The sequence below is a fragment of the Gossypium arboreum genome, chromosome 9 (assembly GCF_025698485.1).
Source record: "Gossypium arboreum isolate Shixiya-1 chromosome 9, ASM2569848v2, whole genome shotgun sequence".
NCBI classification, from domain to species: domain Eukaryota; kingdom Viridiplantae; phylum Streptophyta; class Magnoliopsida; order Malvales; family Malvaceae; genus Gossypium; species Gossypium arboreum.
In genome coordinates, this window is record NC_069078.1 from 80,142,533 (window position 1) to 80,166,525 (window position 23,993).

General features: G+C 32.3%; 4 protein-coding genes across 4 annotated transcripts; all 4 read right to left on the minus strand.

The window, feature by feature from the left end:
• Positions 1 to 9,296: 9,296 nt before the first annotated feature.
• LOC108456053 (dof zinc finger protein DOF2.4-like) lies at positions 9,297 to 11,106 on the minus strand. Its single transcript, XM_017754645.2, has 2 exons — positions 10,702 to 11,106; positions 9,297 to 10,519 (listed from the first exon to the last, which is right to left on the minus strand). Exons 1-2 carry the CDS (start codon positions 10,750 to 10,752, stop codon positions 9,560 to 9,562), a joined length of 1,011 nt encoding a protein of 336 aa, XP_017610134.1. The 5' UTR covers positions 10,753 to 11,106; the 3' UTR covers positions 9,297 to 9,559.
• Positions 11,107 to 13,066: 1,960 nt separating this feature from the next.
• On the minus strand, positions 13,067 to 14,223 carry LOC108454948 (RING-H2 finger protein ATL33-like). Its single transcript, XM_017753589.2, has one exon. It carries the CDS (start codon positions 14,128 to 14,130, stop codon positions 13,414 to 13,416), a length of 717 nt encoding a protein of 238 aa, XP_017609078.1. The 5' UTR covers positions 14,131 to 14,223; the 3' UTR covers positions 13,067 to 13,413.
• Positions 14,224 to 14,924: 701 nt separating this feature from the next.
• LOC108456421 (RING-H2 finger protein ATL39-like) lies at positions 14,925 to 15,851 on the minus strand. Its single transcript, XM_017755008.2, has one exon. The coding sequence runs from the start codon at positions 15,657 to 15,659 to the stop codon at positions 15,111 to 15,113; it is 549 nt and encodes a 182-aa protein (XP_017610497.1). The 5' UTR covers positions 15,660 to 15,851; the 3' UTR covers positions 14,925 to 15,110.
• A 2,650-nt stretch (positions 15,852 to 18,501) lies between these two features.
• On the minus strand, positions 18,502 to 21,589 carry LOC108456902 (heat shock cognate 70 kDa protein). The gene is made up of 2 exons (XM_017755638.2): positions 21,150 to 21,589; positions 18,502 to 20,433 (listed from the first exon to the last, which is right to left on the minus strand). The coding sequence occupies exons 1-2, from the start codon at positions 21,361 to 21,363 to the stop codon at positions 18,707 to 18,709; spliced, it is 1,941 nt and encodes a 646-aa protein (XP_017611127.1). The 5' UTR covers positions 21,364 to 21,589; the 3' UTR covers positions 18,502 to 18,706.
• Between the last annotated feature and the right edge of the window lie 2,404 nt (positions 21,590 to 23,993).

Sequence of the window (23,993 nt, forward strand, 5' to 3'; positions counted from 1 at the left end):
CCAATGGAGAATGGGCCGAAAGTGGAGCAAAAATCTTTTATGATATATCAAAATTCATACGTGGTGGAAAGTGGGTTATCCATTTGTATCATGGGCTTTTATTAGTTTACAGTCTTTAAAAATGAAAAATATTTGGGCTCAATAGGCAGTCGTTTTCCTTCAAAACAATTTCAGTTAAACCCTTTAAAAAAGTTTACCTATTGTAAGGGTAGAGCTAAAATTTTATTTGTGAGATTAAAATCTTAAAATCTAAAACATCATAAAAATATTAAAGTGCTAAAATTAAAAGAATATATATATCTAAATAATCAATTACACATAGGACAAAAAATTTCACGAGTTATTAAGGACTAACTTATGTATATATAAGTGTGTATTCAAATTTGTCTAGGAAAAAGTTAAAATATTGTTTAAGGGGATTGAAATTAAATAATAAATTCTGAGGGCTAAAGTATAATTTTATCATTATATTTATTTATAATTATATAAATGTTAAAGTTGCTAAAAGGAAAATTTATCATATTGAGAGTCAAGAAAAATAATAATTTTATCTTAAAAGATAAAAAAATAGATAAGATTATATTTTCTTTCAGCTTTAAAATATTTTTTTATTATTCAATAAAAGGTTAAGAAAATTGAATGAGCCAAAGCGAGCATAGACCTCTATCTACCTCTAAGTAAGACCTCAACTTTGAACCTAAAAAAATTTTAAAGGTATTTTTACAAAAAAAGAAAGAAAAAATGCAAAACTCCATTAGCATGTTAGAGTTAATCAACCATAGATAAGTTGACTATTGTGTCAGTTGGAGTTGTTAGTGATTGTTACTCGGTTACATAAGATTTATTAGTTAACATGTTAGTTGTGAACCATTTGAAAAGAGGAAAATGTTGTTACTTGTAAAGTTTATATGAGCACAACTTATGTGACTTTGTATAGTGTTCAGTGATATTAATATTAAGCTTGATGAAATCAAACTTTGTCAAATTCTATCTTTAAACGTTAAGCGACGTAAATTAAATGATTATTGATTGACTTGGGTATAATATTTTCATTTCTTTCCATCTTGGTGTTGATCAGATTAACGATCATAGCCAACATTGAGGTTTCTTGTCTTGAAAGGGCTTTGTAACACACCATGATATTGGTACTTAGGTAGAATTACAAGATGACTGGAAATCGACCTGGTAACTTGTCTTGAACCTTGACAATTTACCTTTGTGTCTTGTCCCAAAGCAAAAAATTAAAACATTTTAAAGGTTGTTGAATGGGCTGCTTCAAACTGAGCTGGAAGAGATTTCATGTGTTTGTCTACCTTCTGATGCTAAAACGACTAAAATTTATAATTTCCTCTTTCATTTTAGTAGTCAGTGTTCACATCATATACCAAACATTATAGACAAATAAGTAGGTTAATTGTTCCCTATACTCATTTGTTTATTTTTTATTAAAATAAATCTCTTTTTTTTTTTTTTTCTTTTACTTTTATTTATGAGTTAGGAACAAATATGTATAGACACAAATTTATAGTACATTCATGATGTGAGTAAAAAAAAAAACAAATATATTTATTAAAAGTTTACGTTAAATATGATACTTGGTTGAAATAAAAATTTGAAGTTTTATTACTCATGATGTCTTTAGTTCAAATTTCATCATGTGTAAATTTTTATTTATAAAAATATAAGAAGATAAACACACCTTCCAAGTAATATAGCTTGATAAAGAAAATGGGCGTTTAGTAATTTTCAACTAACTAAAACCCGATTAATTGGTAAACTAATTTAATAAAAAAATCTTTCTTTAGTACATTTAGTACCTATGAATTTTTTTATATAAATTTTAATTTTTTACTTTTGTGTGTGAAAATTTGATTTAATACATTTATATAGCAAGCTTCTCCTTATTCCTTTTCCTTTGAATGATTTTAGTTTCATTTACCTTCGGTGGCCGAAGAGATGGAGTTGTCTCCCGATCTCCGAAGAAGAGGCCCATTTTGCCAAATTCATAGGTACACAATTTTTATTCAAAAAGGTAAGTAATTAAAATTTGAAGTTTTTATGTAATGTATTTTGAATATATACTTGGATTTAGTTTCAATCAATTTAAAGTTTATATTGAAATTTATTTTTATGCTAATATTTAAATTTAAATAAAAATATTTTTATATATAATTTATTTGAATTAAATTAGAAAAAAAAGGTTGGCTCAAAATCGCCTTAATATCAATTAAATTAATGGCTAAAACTTTAAAAAGCCCTTATTACTATTCAATGAATAAATAGTATTTTTTAATTTTAAAACTATTTATAAATTGTTTGTATTTTTAAAAAAATATTTTTAATGTTTAAAGAATTTTATTATTTTCATAATTTTTAGAAATATTTTAAAATGTATTTTTTGAACCAAGAAGAACAATATTAATAAAAAATATAAATGTTAAGGACTAAAAAATTATTTTATCTTATTATAATTTTCATGTCGAAAATGATAATGATAAAATTGGACAGAAAGATCAAAATTATTAAATAAGAAGTACAGGAATTTAATATTTCAAAATTAAAGTATAAAAACTAAAATTGAAGTTAAAAAAAATCTGATGTTACTGTCACAGCATGAATATTTATTTTTAAGATACACAGCATGAACCTTAAGGGTATGGGGGCCATATGTTAGCGTATTCATCGCCGCACCCTCAACAAATTGATTAGAGACTATGCTCTAATTGCTTACCTATTAATTCTTCTTAATCAGTTTAATTAAATTAATATAGCATTATTAATCTTGATTTAATTTGCTTCATTGACTCCTGATAATGATGGGTCAAACAAAGTTTTGTGTTCCCCCCACCACTGTATGTGTGGGCTCTACTTGTGTTAGTAAAAGAATTAAAGAAAGGGTTAAAAATACCTCATTTAATTGTTATTATTTTTAAAAGTCTACTTTTACATTTTTATTATACTTACTTAAAGACGTTTTACCTTTTGATTTTGTATCTAAAGAAACACTTATCTTGAACAAAAATAATGATTTATTTAAATATAAAATTAAAGGTTAATAAATTTTATTTTTATTCAAATAAAAATTAGTTATTTATTTGGGCGAAAATTAAAGCTATAATTTGAATCCAACGACAACATACGTACTTAATTTAAAAATAAAAAATAAAATTCTGGATTTTTATTTAAACAATCATAACCAAATTGAGTAGTGGTTCCTCTCGCAAGCTTCCATTTTCATTTCCATGCAAATGTGTGGTGCTAATTACAACAAAAACGCCCTAGAAGCCAAGCTCTTTTTTTATTTATTTTATTTTATTCCACTTTTCTTTTGATGAGTCATTTCGGAAATTATAATAATAATAAGAAGAAGAAGAGAGTGTAAAGGCGAATATTTCTAGGATATGTCTATACAATATACTGACCTAATTAAAAAAGTTATCATTTTAATGAAATATTATTACTGAAATAACTAATAAATTCTACGTATAATCTTTGTTTTCAGAATACATAATCCTATGTAAAAATCACACCTAAAGGGATTAATAAAAAAAAAAATCACAGCTAATGGGTTAAATAAGCACAATCATAAGAATCATGTAGCTAGCTGACATTCCACATTCACTTATAATTTTTCATTAACATGATAATGCTAATATTCATGCACGTGCATTTGTGAGTCATAAATTGGTAGTCAACAATTTTTATTTAATCATGTCATGTAGGCGATGCCTTAAGGACTAAGCCCTAATAATTTATGTTTAAGAAAATAATTATTTCGACCCATGCACATTGAAATTTAATCATATATATAAAACTATATTGATGCAAGGAATGCCCACCTAGATTCGGCATATCCATCAAAGACTAAAACAACATAAGCTAATGATGCATGTTGGTGACGAAAATTTTAGTGCCAACCGCGGGGGGGTTATTAATTGGTCATATCATAACCATGTTTTTCTTTGGACAGCTAAAAAGGTGACATCTTAGGATGCTACTCACCTAAAAAAAAAAAAAGGGACATCTATCAGTGGGGGGGCCAAGAAAACTACAAAGCCAGCCACAAAAATGGAAGAATTGAGATCAAATGAAGAAAACACCCAAAGCAACCAAAGCTTCCCTTAATTGGCCACACTGTTTTGAAAATTGAGTACAAGGATTTGTTCTTTTACCTTGTTAAGGAAAGGGAATTACATATGGCTCATGCAATGTCCTTATTTCACACTCATCCTAATAACTTTTAGTATATTTTGAGTATTTCAATTTCTATTTCAACATAATCTTAATTAAGAAATTTTTCTCGACTTCTAACTTTTTATTTGAATTTAGATAAGTACGAACTTAATCTAACTCGATTTGACTATAAAAGGTTAACAACTTTAATTCTCACAATTTAAACTTAAAAAAAGCAATAAAAATTATTCAAACTCAAAAATATCTAAACATATAACTTGAAATGACACAAACTTAAGTATTATTAACTTCAAACTTGAATTATAAAAGTTAAAAACCCCTTGATTGACAAATTTGAATAACCCAAATTTAAAACAACTCGTGAGTCAAAACCAATACAAATCTTTACGAAAAAAACTACCATATCACATAAGCTTTTTCTTTTTTCTTTTAAAATTCAGCTAGTAAATAATAGTATTTGTTTAACTTCCATGACACTGATATAGATCTTTGGCTGTTAAGGAAACTAGCTTAGCAGAGCCTGAATAAATATGGGTCATTTAGGTGGGGTCGAGAGAGAGAGAGAGAGAGAGAGAGGCGCCTGGGGAATCTAAAATTTCATGGGGCATGCGATGCGATGCGATGCCATGCATGCATGTGTATGATTGAGAGCACATGTGGGAGAACGTGATGGACATCCAGAAGAGAAGAAGTTGGAATCTCAGTCACTCTTAGTAGTTTTGGGGGGATCTGATCAGATCAAATCAGATCGGCTTCTTAGGGCATATATGTTGACGTACGTTGCAAAAGTGAAAGCTGCTGCCTCTGCACACACTTCCATGTGCCTCCCATCTAACATGGGATGCCAAACCCAACCTTCATTCACTACTCTGTTTTAGTTTTTAGATTTGATTTGTCCCTTGGATTTCCGAGCCAATTATCCCCCCCCCCCTCCTTCTTCTTTCTTCCTTCTACTACTTCTCTTTGTACGGTCTTTCTATATTTTCTTTTTCTTTCTTTCTTCCACTTCTTAACGTTAATTTCAATATCGACAATTTCGGGATCACTCTAAAATTATATATACATATTGCTTTGATTACTAAGATAACGAGGATGATGTCTGACCGACCGACCAACCAAACTATATAACATTGTTATTTGTCTCGACTTAGAACAGAGAGAGAGAGAGAGAGAGGGGAAAAAAAAAAGCTTTACCTTTGACGGTCTTGAATGTGCTTTATTCGTTCTTGGTAAGCTGCCTTGGTTCTTGCAAAAAGCACTCTCCCCTATTCCTTTCTTCCAACATGACCCAATCCCAGATTCCCACAGTTTTAATACTAACACTCTGATTAGTTAGTCTATAGATTCAATTAATGAGTTTTAATTAAGAATTATATTTATCTCTTATCTTTTATTAGGGTTGGTGGAGTAACAATATTATTACTAGTATATATTATTTTGTCAGATAGATGTTTGTGGTTAGATAATAGAGGGAAGATTCTGGTTAAGAAACTGCAATGATAGACGAATTTCCTTTTCTTTTTCTTTTTTTCTTAAATATATAGTATATTGGTTAAGTGCATTGGACCAACAGCCATGATTTCTAATCATGATTTTGGTTTAATTTTTAGTCATTGCATCTTTTAGGTTGTTTACTTAACTGTACGTTTAGCCCCATATTGCTGAATATTTTGTTCAGCTTTCTGCTGACACCAAACCAAATTTACCGGACAATTTAAAACTTTCAATTACGGTCTTAACATATATTGAGAAAAGGTACTATGGCTAGGATTCATATCATTATGTTTTTTTTTTTATAATAATTATTTATCATTTACTCTACTACGATTTAAGTTCATTGATATTCTAAACTGTGAATATCATTTGATATTTATTAATTATTTCAGATAATTTTAATGTACACATATAATAATTTATAAATATCTCAAATATTTTAGGATTAATTGTGTAAATATATTATAATATTTTTTATATATAAAAATAAAATAGTAATTTCAGGCGAGATAAATTAGGGCAAGCGAATACTCCATACCCGCCTTTAAAACAATTCCTACCTCTACGGTTTGAAATATTAAAAAACCTCTTCATTCAAAATAGATGAATTTGAAATCCATTAATGTTTTGAACTATTTATCTTTTAAAAGACGTAAATGGTAATTAACTCAAACTGTATATCATAGCAAAGAAGATGAACTCAGCCAATTGAATTTCAAAACTACTAAAAAGCTTTAAACACATACTCTATTTTTCCGTAGATCTAAAGAGAGAATCCGATCAATTTATTCTTTTCATCATAAAATATATCAAATTCAATTACCTTTTAATCGCTTAAATATATATAATATTTTTTTTGAATAATCGAGGGAGGGGAATGGATTTGTTTGGAGTCAAACCCAGACTCTCATCCTTATATCATAAAATTCTTACTATTAAATCAAGAGGTTGTTAGTATATTAGAGGCTCTTTAAATGTTGCTTAAATGCTATACATTGTTTGTTTAGAAATGATAATTAAAAACTTTGTTTCTACTTATAAAACCCTTCGAATTTTATTAAATTTATTTTTAAGGGTTTTGCACATATAATTACTTATACAAATATACAAATAATATATGTTTGATAAGCTAAAACTAAAATAAATTTAATGTAAAGTAGAACGGACTGGAAAATGAAATTATATTCAAATTAAGGACAACATGTAAATCCAAATTAATTTAGGGGAATACTCACATATTACATTAGTGCATAATGAGACTTAAAGCTTAGACACTCAAAGTCCTAAAACACTCAACTTTTCTTTTAAAGACTTTTCTCACAATGTGATATCATTTGGTTAACTAGCTATGTATTTTCATGCATCAAATATTATTCTTTTTTTTTTTTTAAATTACAAAAGGAGGGTGATGCCTTAATAGCAATGCAACTAACACGACTTTAACTCAAACTACACTTGAGATAATGAACATCCTAACCATCAAATCAATACACGAGATTCAAATATAACTCTTTTTTAATTATAAATATATAAACAATTATAGTTATCTTTCTTTATATACCACTTTAGGGAAGTGCTGAGCAACAATTTACATCAATAAGATAAAAGTAGTTTAAAACAAATATATCTTGGATGGATTGTTGCAAGTATAAGCTAAGAGATGCATACAGCCGTATTTGGTAGTAGGGGAGGAAATGAAGTCAAGTCAAGTCAAGTCCTGCATGTGTTTTATACCAAAGCACCCAACAGTGAAGGGTGAGAGTGTCTGTTGTGTCAGTAATATGATCGAATGGAAAGAGGGAAGGAAACATGACAAAGCGTGATTTTTTTATTATTTAATTTTTCAGAATAATAATATGAATAATTTTGTATTTTTGAAAAAAAAAAGGTAAAGAACCTGCAGCCATGAAGCGCGTGCTATGTAAGATCCAATCACGGAGACCAAGACACAACAGTCAGGTCCACATGCTGACAAAACCCAGTACTTTGTCTCATAGTGAGACGTGATACCAAACACTGCGCTCACGCGCGTCAAACTTAGGAATTGGGTCAGACATTCCATTCTCTTGTCCGAAAGCCACTTATACTATCCTTTCTTACTTTGACCCTGTTGTGTTGGCACTCTTCTTCCTCTTCTTCTTTTATTATTATTTTTTATTTTTAATTATTTTTAAGAATACTATGTTGATTTTTTGGTTATATAGATTTGAGTGAGATTTTGGAGTCTTTTGAGACTATTGTCCTTACATTAATTAAAACATATTATTGTTACTGTAATTATAATTCGTTAAAAATGTTGGTTTTGTCATATACTACTCATAGCTATGATTTCATTTCACTCCTCTTCTTTTTCCTCACGGCTCAACAAACAAGTACGTTCTCAAATTATTACAAAATGATTCCCCCTTTCATTTACAATGCATGATTCTAACCTAATTATCACCTTCTTTCATATATATATTATCATTATTACCAATATATACATACACCCCAAAATGCATGTGGATCGAGTAATAAATAATTTAATTACCAATATATACATACACACCAAAATGCATGTGGGTCGAGCAATAAATAATTTAATTATTTTTAAATAAGATTGTCGAGTTCAATTCTTGTAAAAATAAAAAAAACAATCTTAGAACAATTTACCTTTTATTAGGAGGTTCAATTTAATTTTTAAGACCCAATATATAATTGCCGAAGAGAAGAGATTGTATGAAATTGTGATTCCACATCATTCTTATCCATTTCTAATGGGATAATGACAAATCAGCTTTTTTCTCCTGAAAAAATTTAAATCCAACTAAAAATACTAAAAATAAGAAGTAAAAATTTGATTTGTCATTCTCTTGTTGAAAATGGATAAAAATGATGTGGAATCACAGTTTCATACAATCCTTTCACAATTGTTGAATGCCTAATGCCTAATACCTAATGATTTTCAACAATGTGACAATAAAAGCTTGAGCTTTTTCTCCAAATAGATGCTCCATTGTTGCAGCTTGATCACATTTGTCGCATTATACAAGAAGAATGTAATAATATCAAACACATTGTAAGCTAAAAGTCATGGCTAAATTAATCATTCAAACAAAGGGAAAGACATAATTAAACTGAAATAGAGATGGAGAAATTATTTAAGTAAAAACGATTATATGGATGGATCGTTGAAAATTGCATATAGAAGCATATTATTTTTTTGTCAATTGTCATTCCAAAAAAAATAGTACCCTATATAAAGAGATTCTACTTTTGGGAAAATATTGATATGAATTACAAGGATGGGTACTATATATGGCAACAATCAGAGAAGAACATTCTTCTCTGATAAAATAAGTTGTAAAAAGTGTAAATTGTAAAACGATATATATATATATTTGAATACGACGAAACGAAACTTTGGATATTTCGGTAGACTTATATTATTAAGTAACACTAAAAAATAAGACTTGATAATAAAGCTTTACACCCTTGAAGTTGAGAATAAAATGAAAACAACAAGTCCCTCCCGATTTTGATTGCTTAATTAAATTGGTGAATTGAAATGATTAAGCCACATTAATTTGGTAGCAGGAATTGTAAGAAAATCATCAAGAGACAGGAACTTAAATGTGAAACTAGAGAACTAAAACAAATATATATTTTGCTCAGAACTTTATCATCAGTACGTATATGCCTGATACAAGCTCTATAAACCGATACACTCACTATGGAAAACCAACACATACATTGAAACCTACCAATTCTAGTAAAAAAGAAAAAGAAAAAGAAACGCCTACCAAATCTAGTGTTTGATCATATTGATGACATTTGGAGTTGGAAAGTAAGTAAATTTGTGTTCATAATTGTTGTAGATGAAGAGGTGAAACTATGCAGTTCCACCCCAGTAATGATCATATCCTTGAAGCCCCAAAAACTGCCTTGACAAATTCATCAGTTCTTGCTGGCTACTATTGTTATTACTATTATCTTCCATTTTCACCGAAGCCATTTGGGTTGCTATTGAGCTCGATATCTTAGGCCTAACCTGATGATGACCGACTTCACCTCCATAACCGGATGCCTCAATACCGCCGCCTCCACTTTCGAATTGGTACAACCCGGGAGAAGATTCCAAACCACTTAGGAAAGGAAATTGTGGGGGTTGTTGTAGCCGCCACTGATCCAAACCAGCCATAGTCAAAAGAGAAGTGCCGGGAGTAGCACCGCCACTGCCGCTAGCTAAAGCGCTTCCCATTTGAAAACTCAAGTCATTCATTCCACCGAGTGGAGCTGACATGGTCCCATAATTCAACCCAATATGATCGCTGCCACCAAATTCAGTAAGATGATGCAAAGGGGTCATGAACCTCTGTGGGCGAACCTGATGTCCAAGGCCTAAAATATCAGTGTTCCCAGTACTGTTTGAAGAAATTGTACTGGAAGAACCCGAAGCCGTTTGTCGGTCACCGCTGGCCGAGGATTTCGAGCTGCTCCCTTTGCTTCTTTTGTTCCTCCGGTATCCACCTCCGACCGGAACATTTCTCAAGGCACCTCCTCTAGTCCAGTACCTTCTACAAGTTTTGCAAAAGTGTCGGGGTTGAGTGAGGCTGTAGTTGTTGAAGTAGCAAAACTTGGTGTTGGTGGATTCACATCTTGGGCATTTTAATGCTGCTTCGGGCATCGGTATGTTGGCCAAACGAGCTCGATCGGCCATAGAACCGGGCCGGATCGAGCCTGCTCCACCCCCTCCATGTGGTTGTGGAGCTGGTTGCGGCGGTGGTGGAGGAGGAGGAGGGAGCTGATGAGCGTTAGCGCCACTACCATCAGCAGCTGGATGATTCGGATGCTGTAAAAAACGCAAAGAAACACAAACAACAAAAATGAAGGCAATAAAATACAAGGTATATTCAGCAAGATATAACAAAAGTAATAGGAATATTTATCTTTTGAATTTATTTTTTTGCTTTTTTGGCAAAGAAACCATTGGAACAAATCCGAACAAAAAATAGAAAGGAAAAAAACCCTTACTTGTTGCCAGTTGGCTGGATCAAGATAAGCTGGAAGGGAGGTAAAAACCATGGTTATGTGATGTTTCTTTTCCTTTTGTAAAGGCTTGGTGCGTTTTTGTGAGATACAAGTAATAGTGGAGAATCACATAACAAAGAGATTAGTGATAGAGAGAAAGGGAAAAGAGAGATGTGTGGAAATGAAAGAGAGAAGCAAAAAACAAATTAAAAGGAGAGTCCTTTATATATAGTATATTTAATCTATATACTAATCAACTTATTGTTCCTTCTCACTTCACTCTTTTTGTTTTATTGCTTTTTAGGGTTTGGAGAAGCTCATGTTTCTTAATCTATAAGCTTCTTTTCTTCTTTCTTATGCTTCACAGACTAAGTGCAGTCATTCACAGTTCATGTTAGAAACTCGATGCCATCCTTTAAAATATTTGTATTAATGCTATAAAAATGTGTGATGTAATGCGATGTGATGCAGTAAAATAATGTAATTAGGGTGAGATTTAAGTTAAGTGTAATTAGTTAAGACTTAAGGAATATTTTAAGTAAAATAAAGTTGCTTCATAGGGGGTGCTTTGGTGGTGTGCAGCAATCCAAAGTGTACCGACCCAATAAACCCTTTTTTTCCCCCGGTCCGGTCTGTTCCTCTTCCCCCACTGCTTTTCTTTTATTTTTGCATGGGAATATTATAAATTTCAGTGCTCTTCCACACGCTCCTTTTGAGGTGCGCGTTTTCTTACGCTCTATGATGCGGCACTATATTGTTGCCGTTTTGGTCCCCAGCCATTTTTCAACCTACCTCAGATCTGTAATCCCTAATCATTTCCCATTAAAATTTGGGATTTTAAATTTCTCTCTAAATTTTAAATATTTTAATTAATTTTTTTAACTTATATCAATTAGTTTGAAGGCTAGCAGTGGTATGCGGATTAAATTTTAAATATATTTATACATATTTCATATATAATTTAGATTTAAAGTATAAAAAAATAATATTTTTAAAATTTAATGGCATTATTTATTTTTTATCTACTTGAAATTACCTATATAATAGATATAGGTATGTTTAAATTTTATTTACATGTTTTAAATTTGCTTAACATTAATGTCTAAGAAATCTTGGATTCTAATTTACAGTACTGTTTAGGACTGTAATTTCATTTTTAAACCATTTTAAAAACGCAAAGATTTAAAAAAATAAAAATACATGTTGCTTATCAGGAAAAAGAAAAAAAGAAGAAAAACAGGATGAAGTTTACCGTGTTAGAAGGGAGGTGGTCAGACCACGTAAGATCGGTTTTCTTTGATAGATTGGCTTTACTTTTTTGAGGTCAATAAAAGATGCCAAAGCTAATTCCTGTAGGATAATTTTTTGTCGGATGGACTGCCATCTTATTAGATTGTAATATTTGAAAGTAAATAGAGAGGGAAAATAAAGTTACTATATTTTCTATTTGGGGAAATTATTTAAAGGCTTCGACTAAAAAAAAAAAAATAGAGAGAGAGAGAGGGGCTAATAATATGGTCCAGAGACTTGTCGACACTAGGCTTTGCCTTTGCTCCAAAATCCAATAATCTTGAATGGGCTAAATTTAGTTCAATCTTCATGATAAATTTTGGGTCCAATGAGCCAGAAATTGGCATCAGCTCTTCCTCAATTGAATTTTTAGATCGTCCCATTTTGGTGTTTTGTTTAACATGTTATGTTAATTATGCAAAATTCCAATACCTTTTTAAGTTTAAGAGTGGTAGGGTGCTGGTTTCGGAAGATAATCTCAAATCTCTATCTTATATAACCCAACAAAGGGTACCATTTCTTGTTCTCACATTACAAAGCGTACAACTAAAATCTGATGATGAAAGACTAAGAAATTTCCTGCCGGGCATTGAAAGACCGTATTATGAAGGGATAAATTCACGGGCCTATTCGTATACCTTGAATGTGCTTGAGAAACCATGGAATATTAGGAAGCTCCCATGAATTTCAGAGTATGTCAGATTTTGGCCAACCTTATGGGTATTTTATTTATTTAAACCCAAGTGAGATTTTGTAATTTACAATGGAAACAAATTTCAGATAAGCTGGCATGGTATCGAGATTTGAGACACATCCCAACACCAATCAAAGCATGAAATAAATGGACATTATCCACCAAGCAAAGCAAAACTTAAAGATTCAAGACACTCTTAATTTGCTGCAAAAACACCACCATCCGGATTCCACAAAATAGAAATCTTTACTCTCCATTTTTCCCTGTGAGAGCTCTTTTCGGCACCCTGAATGGGCCCTGTAAACCGCGTAACCAGGTATTGCTGTCCCTTGAATCCCCTCAATTAACCATTCGGAAAAGGAAAAAAAAAAAAAAACATACAGCTTTATCGATGTCAAACATTAAACGTGGATCTTGCCGGCCGCTGGGATCCGACTGTTTTTACTTTTGGTAAATAAAGGACAAAATGTTATTCGCTGTTCACAATCATGGATAGAAAGGAAAAACCCTAGAAAGAAATTAAGGAATTACAAAGACTAAGTGGGTTGCAACTCAATTACTTCCATTTATACCAACTACATCCAAGTTGTTCAATTATTTCTAAAACCTGTGAATCAATTGCTTGCTTAAGTATTGAAAAGCCGAATCTTCCCCCCTTTTTTTTTTTTTTCCTTTCCTTACTTAAAAACAACAAAATTTTGAGCAACAATGCAACTTACATTAGACATATGCTAAACCAAACTGGCAGCATCAGGCAAACCTTGATGATGATCACTTTGTCTAGCTGAAGTTGAAACAGACGGCGGCCGACGATTGTTATTTGACCTCTTTACGGCAACATTAGCTCGGCATATTGGACAGTTGTTGTGATTGTTAAGCCATAAATCAATGCAAATAGCGTGGAAGGAGTGCTTGCATCCACTCAACTGCTTTACTTCCTCCCCATCAGCAAATACAGATAAACAAACGGGGCAATCACTGCCCATATCTTTAGAGTGAGTTTCTTTTCGATACTTAAGACCTGAAACAGGCTCCCTTCTCTCGGTTACTTCGACAGCACTTCCATGGTTGTCCCTGGACCTGTCTTGGCGTTCGTCGGAAGACCAAGGAGGGCACCTGACGGCGAAAAAGAAAGCGTACACTATAGCTGGGATCGTTATGACTGCCATAAGAGCAAGAATGAATTCGAGTGGGGATAAATCAACGCTTCTCGGTGAATCAGGGAAAGGTGGTGGTGGATTGATGCTCACTATGGTAATGTTTCCGTTTTGACCTATGGGGTATATTTGGGGTGATAAAGAGAATGGTAACGGCGGGGGTGATGGGATAATAGTACTGTTAGTGGTGTTATCAGGCTGAGAAAATGGTGGTGGTGATGATGAAAAGGAGGGACGCGGTGGTTGTGGTGGCGGTGGCGGTGGCCGGATAACAGTAGGTGAGTTCTCCATGATAAGGAGATGAATTAAAAAGAAAAATTCGATGGTAAAAGATTAATAAAAAAAACTTGAGGCTGCTTTATTTTTGTCGAGCTGATGTATATATATTTTTTAATAATTTGCAAAAGCAATAATTGAGGAGAAAATGTGGGGTTGTGGTAGGGACAAATTTCTCCTAACATTATGAAAGTAACGCATGTTTTGATAATTGAATTTCTTTTATCCTAAAATCAATATACTTATTAAAAAAGCACAGATACCCCTAAAGCAATTTTAATATAAAAGTTGAGACATTTATACATTTTTTTAAATAACATTAAACAATTTTAAAATTTAATATTTATGATTTTATTAATTATTTTTTATACTGCTTCTATCTTTTAAAATGAAGGAAAAATGTACTTAAAATGTTCGAATCTATATTCGTCTTATTATTACAACAACAATAAATCATAATTCTATTAATTTCTAAATTTAAAATTTATTTTTTAAAAATATTTAATTTAGAAATTTTAGATGAAAACTTACGATGAATTTAATTTTTTATTTCATATTACAGTATTTAATCTGTTCGTCTTTATTATTTTTAGATATTAACAGGTGAAAGTTCCATCTAAAAGGCGCTTAGTAATTGAGTTTTTGACCATTTGTTTTATACTTTGGATTTGACCCAAAGAGAGTAGATCAGTCTAGTGCTTACAAAAGTAGGCCCAAATTGTTGTAAGCAACATTAAGTAAAGCTATTGACCCATAGGTAATGAATTAAGTAGGCCCAATACAAAGTAGCTTCCAAACCAAAATTAAAGTTTCAAAATCAAAATTTATGTACGATATTTGTATATTTTCCCGACACAAAGTTTTCTCATTCACAGGGCACTTTCTCCCTTTGAGTCACTTCCAAGCAAATAAACAATCATCAATAAAAGGGTATCCAACCAAACTAGCTTCAAACCCCATCGTTTTCATCATTTGGAGAGAGAAAAAAAAAGAAGCTAAACCCTTAAATCGGGTAATCTGCCAAGTCCCGTAGATATCGATATGCTAGATTCCGGCAAAGAGACGGCCACCTGCTGCGGGGGAGAAGTTCCAGCTCGGCAAAGCGGACAATTGGAGTGCAAATTTAGCCATTTATCTATACATCCAACATGGAAAAAGTGCAAGCAATCTGGCAGTACCCGAATCTGCTCACCGTCCTTGAAATCACCCAAGCAAATGGCACACGTATCTTCATTGCAATCTTTGCTGTACCTAAAAATGGGAATCAAAGTGGGTATTGTGGAAGCACCTCTGTTTCTTTGACGAGGCCTTTCCCGTGGATTTTGATCAACAACATCTTGGATAGTAGTATTGTCGGTCTCCACCGTGGGCCTGCGGTAGCATGTGCAAATGGTGTAAACTAAATGATAAGTAGCCACCACGATGGCTCCGGCAATGACTCCAAGAAGGCCGACGAGAACCGGGCTAAATCGGAAGAGATGACCGCCGCCGCCGTCGTCGTCGTCATCCATCGTAGGAGGAGTTAAAATTGGTGGAGATTGCATGGTGGGAGAGTTGAGGTTATGTGTGTTAGAAACTGTATGTATATATTACAAAAGAAAAAGAGAATGCTTACAAATTAAAGGCTTCACTTTCACTATCATATGTAACCGTAAACGTGGGTGCCACGGTCATTAACGGGGAAAACATCCATTTTTAGATTCAGAAAATTGGTGGCAACGCCGTGTCATCTTTAGCCTTTGCAGCTCTAAATCAACCATCTTCACTTAATTTAGTTCAACCTTAATTTTTTTCTTTTTTTTTTAAAAAAATTCAAATTTGATTTTTAAATTTTATTATATGTTAAAATTTGTTGATGTGTTTTGGGATAATTAAACTTAAAGGAAAAAGGAAGTAAGATTTAAGTGTATTATACAACTCAAATTAGAATAATTGAATATTTAAAATATCAATATAATTTAATTTAATTGTTAATTTGAGTGTTAAAAGAATAACTTGATCTCACACGAAATATATTTAAAATGAACACAAATAGTTTGTGCCAAGCCTGTGCCCTTCTATCAATTACGCCGCATATTTTTTTTTTATTAGATTATAATTACTTTTTTGCAATTTCATACTAATTGTAGAATAATTAATATTCATAAAAATAAATTAAATTAAATCAATTCATCATATATTTTTAATGGGTAAACTACAAAAATAGTCAATTTTGTTTGCCTCAAATTACATTTTAGTCACTTATGTTTGAAATGTTACGTTTTAGTCACTTACGTTATCATTTTGTTACGAAGTGGTCACTCTACCGTTAAACTCTGTTACCTTCCTAACAACAGTCCAAATAGGTTTTAAATGCCAACTTGGATATTCAATTGTTGGGATGAAAATATGTTTTTAATTAAATAAATTTAATTTGGACTGCCACGTAGGACATCCAAGTTGGCATTTTAAAACCATTTGGACCGCCACGTAGACTGTTGTTAGGAAGGTAATGGAACTTAACGGTAGAGTGACCATTTTGTAACAAAAGATAACGTAAGTGACTAAAACGTAACATTTCAAACATAAGTGACTAAAATGTAATCAAATGCAAACAAAAGTGACTATTTTGCACTTTACCTTTTTTAATTATAGAAAATATAAACAACCTAATAGATTGAATTTTGAAAAAAATTCTTAAATTAAATCTAAAATCATTTTTTATTAATTCAATAACTCAAATCAATAAAAAATGCCTGGGGGATATAATGAGTTTATTAGATTTCAAATTTAAAAACAAAATCAATATAATAAATTTACTAAATTTAAAATATATTTATTTATAACTTATAAAATATGAAATCAATTCAATCTAAATCTCAAGAAATTTTAAGCTTAAAAAATTTGAGTTGAAGAATATCCAAGCTCAAGCTTATTCGAGCCTAAGACATTCAAACATGAAATAAACCGAATCTGAAGATAGTCAAATTCAGGCTCATCCCAATATGCTAGTTTGTTGAGGAATAATTTTTTTTACTATTGATACTGAAAAAGATAATATAATTCTTCTCGACAAAAACTTATCTCAATATTAATTGTTTTAACTTTTTAATATTTACTAGTATTGTTCCTCTGCTTATTAAAGGTGACAAACCAGCGGGTTCGAGTGCTTAGATTTGGTTGTCTTTGAATTTGAATTATTTCAAGTTTAGATTATGTCAAGCTTAGATCAACTTGTCTTAGATATTCTCGGCTTGAGCTTACTCAAACTCATATTTTCCTTGAAATCATTTTTTTTTTGTACTCAGGTTTTTTCAAATCCAAATTAGTTTAAGTTATGTAAGCTTAAACATATTCAAATGATTTTAATGTTTTAGAAATTATAAATATTTTTATTTCAAACTTAATAAACATATTATATTAAATTTTTGTACTTAATAAACTCATTATATCCCCAAAAGCAACCTTTTTCATTATGAGTTTTTGAATCAATAAAAAGAAGTGTAAAGTACAAGAATATCCACTTATGCCTTTGGTTCTATTTTGGTTGTCCACCGAATTTTTAGAGTGGCTGTCTTTGTACTAAGGAAAGTTCTCACTTCCTCTATCACTGCCCCATGCACATAACTTATCTTATTTATTGCCATGTTTGACCAAAAGATTTCAATGATTTGCTTGCATCTTTTTGAGGATATTGTGTAGTCAACCTTATGTTTATTATTGGAGAAAAGATTGAAGCAAAGAAGAATTTTTTTCAAGGACTTTTATGTGGTCTATTTTTCAAGAATTTAATAAGATTTTGACAGATTAAGATGGATTAAATGTTATTTTATGAAAATAAATTTATTCTCTAAATATAAAAAGTTTATTCAATTTTGATAAAAACTTTTAATGTTGGCGTCAAATTTTTTTTGAAATCGAAATAACTCAAAGCATTTTATCTAAGTGGACCCAAATTAAATTATATAAAAGCTATTCAAATATTTTTCAACATGAAACTTGCTGCAAGTTGTGGAGATTGATGGCAGATCTCTAGTAGGATAAAAAGAAAATTTCAGAGCGGGAGAAAAAATCCATCAATTGTCGCCTAGAAATGAACAGAGACATCCCCTCCTCTAATTCTTCATGTTCGATCAAATCTATCTATATAGTATTTCATATCCCATCTTTATCACCCTCTTTTTTCTTTAATTTAGAAAATTTAAATAACTTTACATTTTTTGAACCTTATTAAGTCACACTGAATTTTTTGTAAAAAAAAAAAAAATTCAATTTACTAGACAACAATTAAACGCTAGTGTTAGTAAATTTGCTTCCTTGCCATTTAAGCAAAAATAAAAGATCCCAAGACAATTGAACTAAAAATTAAGAACTGAAATTTCAAAAAATAAAAATAAAAATGGAAGATTCAAAAAGAAAACAATGGAAAATTTGTATAACACCAGAGATCAATGTTCCAATAACTAAAATACTCAAAAATTGGCTTCAAACAAAACCCTCAAAAACATCTTCAAAGCCAGAAAACAATAACTAAAGTCCAATAAGAAAAGAAACCAACATGAAACGACTAAAGGAACAAATGAAAGGGTCGAAAAGAATGGAGAGAAATTTCTTAGTCCACTTCCTCAATTTTGGGGCCTGCGCCGGTTCCACTGGCTGGGGCATCCTCATCCATGCCACCCATGTCAGCACCAGCGCCTTGGTACATTTTAGCAATGATGGGATTGCAGATGCTCTCCAATTCCTTCATCTTATCTTCAAATTCATCTGCCTCTGCAAGCTGGTTGTTGTCTAACCATTGGATGGCCTCGTCAATTGCATCTTCAATCTTCTTTTTATCTGCTGCAGCAAGTTTGGCACCAATCTTCTCATCCTTCACTGTGTTCCTCATGTTGTATGCGTAGTTCTCCAACGCGTTCTTTGCATCCACCTTTTTCTTGTGCTCTTCGTCCTCTGACTTGTACTTCTCTGCTTCCTGAACCATTTTCTCAATTTCCTCCTTCGAAAGCCTTCCCTTGTCATTTGTAATGGTGATTTTGTTCTTCTGCCCAGTGGTTTTGTCCTCAGCGGACACATTCAAAATACCATTGGCATCAATATCAAAGCACACTGTGATCTGTGGGACACCTCTGGGAGCTGGTGGGATACCAGAGAGCTCAAATTTACCAAGCAAGTTGTTATCTCTTGTCCTTGCTCTCTCACCTTCATACACCTGGATCAACACACCAGGCTGGTTGTCTGAGTATGTAGAGAAGACCTGCTCCTTCTTGGTGGGAATGGTGGTGTTCCTCGGAATCAAAACAGTCATCACACCGCCAGCAGTTTCCAAACCGAGAGACAGTGGGGTGACATCCAAGAGCAACAGATCCTGCACCTTCTCATTACCCTCGCCACTCAAGATAGCGGCTTGAACTGCAGCACCATATGCAACAGCTTCATCTGGGTTGATGCTCTTGCAGAGCTCCTTCCCATTGAAGAAATCTTGCAAAAGTTGCTGAACCTTGGGAATTCTAGTAGAACCACCAACAAGCACGACATCATGGACGCTGCTTTTGTCCATCTTGGCATCCCTCAAACACTTCTCAACTGGTTCCATACATTTTCTGAATAGATCCATGTTAAGTTCCTCAAATCTGGCACGGGTAATGGTTGAGTAGAAGTCAATACCCTCGTACAGGGAATCAATTTCAATGGTGGTTTGGGCAGTGGATGAAAGAGTTCTCTTTGCCCTCTCACAAGAAGTCCTCAACCTCCTAAGAGCTCTGGGGTTGCCACTAATGTCCTTCTTGTTTTTTCTCTTGAACTCTTGCACGAAATGGTTCACCATTCTATTATCAAAATCTTCACCTCCAAGGTGAGTGTCTCCAGCAGTGGCCTTCACCTCAAAGATACCCTCTTCGATGGTAAGAAGAGAGACATCAAAAGTCCCACCACCAAGATCAAAGATCAATACATTCTTTTCACCAACGCTGGTAGCCTTCTTGTCTAGACCGTACGCAATGGCAGCAGCAGTGGGCTCATTAATAATACGCATGACATTAAGACCAGCAATGACACCAGCATCCTTTGTAGCCTGACGCTGAGAGTCATTAAAGTATGCAGGGACAGTAACCACGGCATTCTTAACCGTAAAGCCAAGGTAAGCCTCGGCAATCTCACGCATCTTTATGAGGACCATAGACGAGATCTCCTCAGCGGCAAATTGCTTCTCCTCACCTTTGTAAGAAACTACAATCATCGGTTTATCACCAGATCCTGGTATGACCTTGAATGGCCACAATTTAATATCACTCTGAACAGCGGCATCGCTGAATCTACGACCAATCAACCTCTTTGCATCTACAAATATAAAATCACATTAACTAAGCCAAAACAAACTTAAAAGAAAATTTAGACAAGAAGATAACCCCTCATTCTATAAATTACATGACTAACCAATCACAAAAGGAACATCATATCAGAAATACATATTCAGTTTAAACCATTGGTGATATACAGATTATAAATACTTAGATGGCAACATAGACTGGTATGGTTAAATTCATAATTAAAGTTATATCTTAAAGCACATTACGCAAAAATAATTCAGTATATTCTGTTTTTGCATGCTATAACTAATCTTATTAGAACTAGACAGGAAAAATAAATCTTGAATAATATTTCATTGTGAACAACAAATAATGAAGGAACGTTATTATCATCAAAAACAACTTCGTTCTCCTTCTAAACTGCTAAGCAACAAACCTAATAAACGAGTCTCATTTACGAAATAGGTAACAGTATTGAAGAGACAAATTACCTAAACTATAATGGTTTTAGATCAAATCTGAACGAGAATCTAAGCTTGAGTAACAGCGATACCTAACTAAATCCATCGCTATCCTAGTAAAGTTCAGATCTAACTTTGTACGTACTAAAAGTTAACCTTATTATAGATCTAAACTAAACTAAACTAAAATAGATCCAAAACCAATCAAAAACACGAGATCTCAAAAAAAATGTAAGTAAAAGACTCTATTTTAAAGAATAGAGAAAAAAAAATAGTTAAAGCTTACCAAAGACGGTGTTCAAGGGGTTCATGGCGACCTGGTTCTTTGCCGCATCACCGATCAAACGCTCGGTATCAGTAAAGCCAACATAAGACGGCGTGGTCCTGTTACCTTGATCGTTGGCGATGATCTCAACACGATCATGTTGCCAAACGCCAACGCAAGAATAAGTTGTTCCGAGATCAATCCCAATCGCTGGACCTTCTCCTTTGCCGGCCATTACTCTTCTCTTCTATTTGCGGTGTCAACGGACAATAATAAAAGAGAGAAAGAAGAAGCAGCGAAGGTTTCAACTTTCAAGTTAAGGTGGGAGGGAAAAGGAATTGGTCTATATAGGGATTTTCTAAGTTCGTTTCTAGAATGTTCTGATTTCTAGAGTCTAGGAACCGTCCGATCTTAGGAAAATTATTTAATGGTCCCAGATTTTTTTTCCTTAAACATCCAATAAAATATCGCCACGTCGTGAATTTTTGTATTGACGGGATCTAGGACCGTCCGTCCATTCAAATCTGACGTTCATTGACTGAAAAGGAGCCTCGTATTACAGCTGTTCTCATTGGCCCATTACCGTCCAGGAAGATTCAATATAGAAAAACGAAAATGGTAGGTCTAATTCTGCCCGTAGTCCCATGCTCATTCAAATTTAAAATTTAGTCTCCCTATTTTTTTAATTCTAAGAATTCTAAGAATTTAATTAATTTATTTATTTAATTAAAAATTAAGTTTTAAATTATTTTATTAAAAATAAAGTTATTGTTAATTGATGATATATCCTAACAATTAAACTTTAATTTCCATATCAGCATTTTAGGTATGGGTTGTGGAGTTAAAAATCACAAAGAGGTAAATCTGAAACCATTTGAATTGAAAAAAAAAATCCTAAAAAAAGCCAGATAAAGGTGTTTTCATGGCTGGACTCATCATTTAAAATACGGATGTTATGAAAGTGGCTTAGGTATTTTTTGAATTAGATTCAAACAGGGACAACTGACTGTATTAATCTTGTTTTCAAGACTTTGAAGTATACTGTTAGTTGTCGGGTCGGGTGCTCGCTTGAAAAATGTGAGAGTTTGAGTAATAATATAGGCTCGAAAAATAGGTTTGGGCAAAAAAAATGCCCTTTTAAAAAATATATCAACTTCGAGTAAGGCTTCTTTTTTACTATTTTTTGCTTTTTTTTTATTTTCTTGTTTTCTTTTTCAATATTTTGCTAACATTTCACAATTATGTTGCTACTATTTTATTGTTATCATTTGCATATTGTATAACTCTTATTTTATTGTTAATTTTGTTACTATTTTTCACATTTGCTTGTTAAGTTACATTTATGTTAGTGTTATTTAAGTAAACATTATTTTAAATTTATTTTCAATTTGTTGAGAAATATTTATTTTAATATTTTTAATATTTTGATGTATTCTATAATTTTTTTAAGAAACTAATACGGATGGACCTGGCTTGGGTTTTAGTATTTTATCCGAGCTAAGTTTAGGTAAAATTTTATTTTTAAGCCTAAGTCTAGCAAACGAGCCTAATTTTTTTGTTAGACTCGGCTCAGCCCATGAACACCAGGGAATAGTTGCAATAGATTCCTAGACAAGAAGGGTTCAAGGACTGCTTGTCCACTTCTATTTATAAGTGATGACAAGCTTGTTAGAAGGAAAACAATCATGGGATTTTCTAGACAAAGGCATGAACAACGAACCAGAACGCAGAACAACGTTAATGGGAAAGTTATGTGGCAACTCAAGTTGCTCTTTAAGCTCATTATTTTCCTGTGAAAATTTTGCAACAACTGCCTTCCAACCCATAGTGAACTAAAGAAATATAACATTAAGGTACAGAACATTACCTTCTTTGTAACATCGAAGAGGAGAATATTAACTGAACACCTCTTTAGACGTTGCCATTTCACTAGGGTTGTCTGATTTGGTTTTGCAAACTCCAATTGAATTCCATAGCATGATGGATTCAACAATGGCTCGACATCAAAGATATTAGCAGTGTTGAACCAACGAAATTTACTTGTATTTCGTCGACCATATGGAAGCAACAGAATGACCTACTTTTAGGAAGGTCCAACCACACCCTTTCAAAGCCTTGTGCCATGCTAATGCTTAGTTCTTGATATCCTCACTGCTTTCATGCAAATGCATATTCCAAGGCACCACCGCTCTTTTCATCAACAACAAGATGAACACCAAAGTTTTCGAGATCGGGGTGTTATAAGATATTTAAGTGTGGTTCATTTGAAAGAAGTCAACTGGGTCATGTGGTACCTTTGAAAAACATTATATATTTACTTATAGGAAGATTGTTAATTGTACAGACTTCAATTTTGATATATGTTCAGATTGTGTGAAACCTATGTTTGGATTACTTCTATTTGTTTTACGTGAGAGTTATCTCTTGAAAGAGGTTAAGCAAGTTTTATTGTGACAATTGGATTTATAGTGTAGGGGTGTGCATAATTTAGTTTTAACTAAATTAATTGACCTAATCAAATTTTTTCGTTTAATCAGTCGGCCATCAAATTTGATTCAATCGGTCAATAAATTTTTTAAATTTCAATTCATAGTTAATTCGATTTAAAATAAAATAATTCATTAAATTAACCGATTAATTAAAATTATCAATAATAAAATATTATAGGTCCAATATATTATGTAGGCCCAAAATATATTCAAAAATTAAAGAATGGACTTAAAATTAATTGAATTTATACAAATTATTATAATGAGCTTAAAATTATAGTAAATATATATATTTCAAACTATATAAATAAACAAAAGTACAAAGAAATGAGAAATAGGCCCTAAAGTTATATTCTTCCCATTGTTAAAACTCAAA

What these genes read in the sequence shown, in the direction of transcription:
- LOC108456421 (XM_017755008.2), bottom strand. Translation starts at nt 15,659, where the DNA reads ATGCAATCTCCACCAATTTTAACTCCTCCTACGATGGATGACGACGAC.
- LOC108454948 (XM_017753589.2), bottom strand. Translation starts at nt 14,130, where the DNA reads ATGGAGAACTCACCTACTGTTATCCGGCCACCGCCACCGCCACCACAA.
- LOC108456053 (XM_017754645.2), bottom strand. Translation starts at nt 10,752, where the DNA reads ATGGTTTTTACCTCCCTTCCAGCTTATCTTGATCCAGCCAACTGGCAA. An exon ending in ATCCAGCCAACTGGCAACAA is followed by an intron (nt 10,520 to 10,701) that starts GTAAGGGTTTTT and finishes CGTTTTTTACAG; the next exon opens with CATCCGAATCATCCAGCTGC.
- LOC108456902 (XM_017755638.2), bottom strand. Translation starts at nt 21,363, where the DNA reads ATGGCCGGCAAAGGAGAAGGTCCAGCGATTGGGATTGATCTCGGAACA. An exon ending in CCCCTTGAACACCGTCTTTG is followed by an intron (nt 20,434 to 21,149) that starts GTAAGCTTTAAC and finishes TTATATTTGTAG; the next exon opens with ATGCAAAGAGGTTGATTGGT.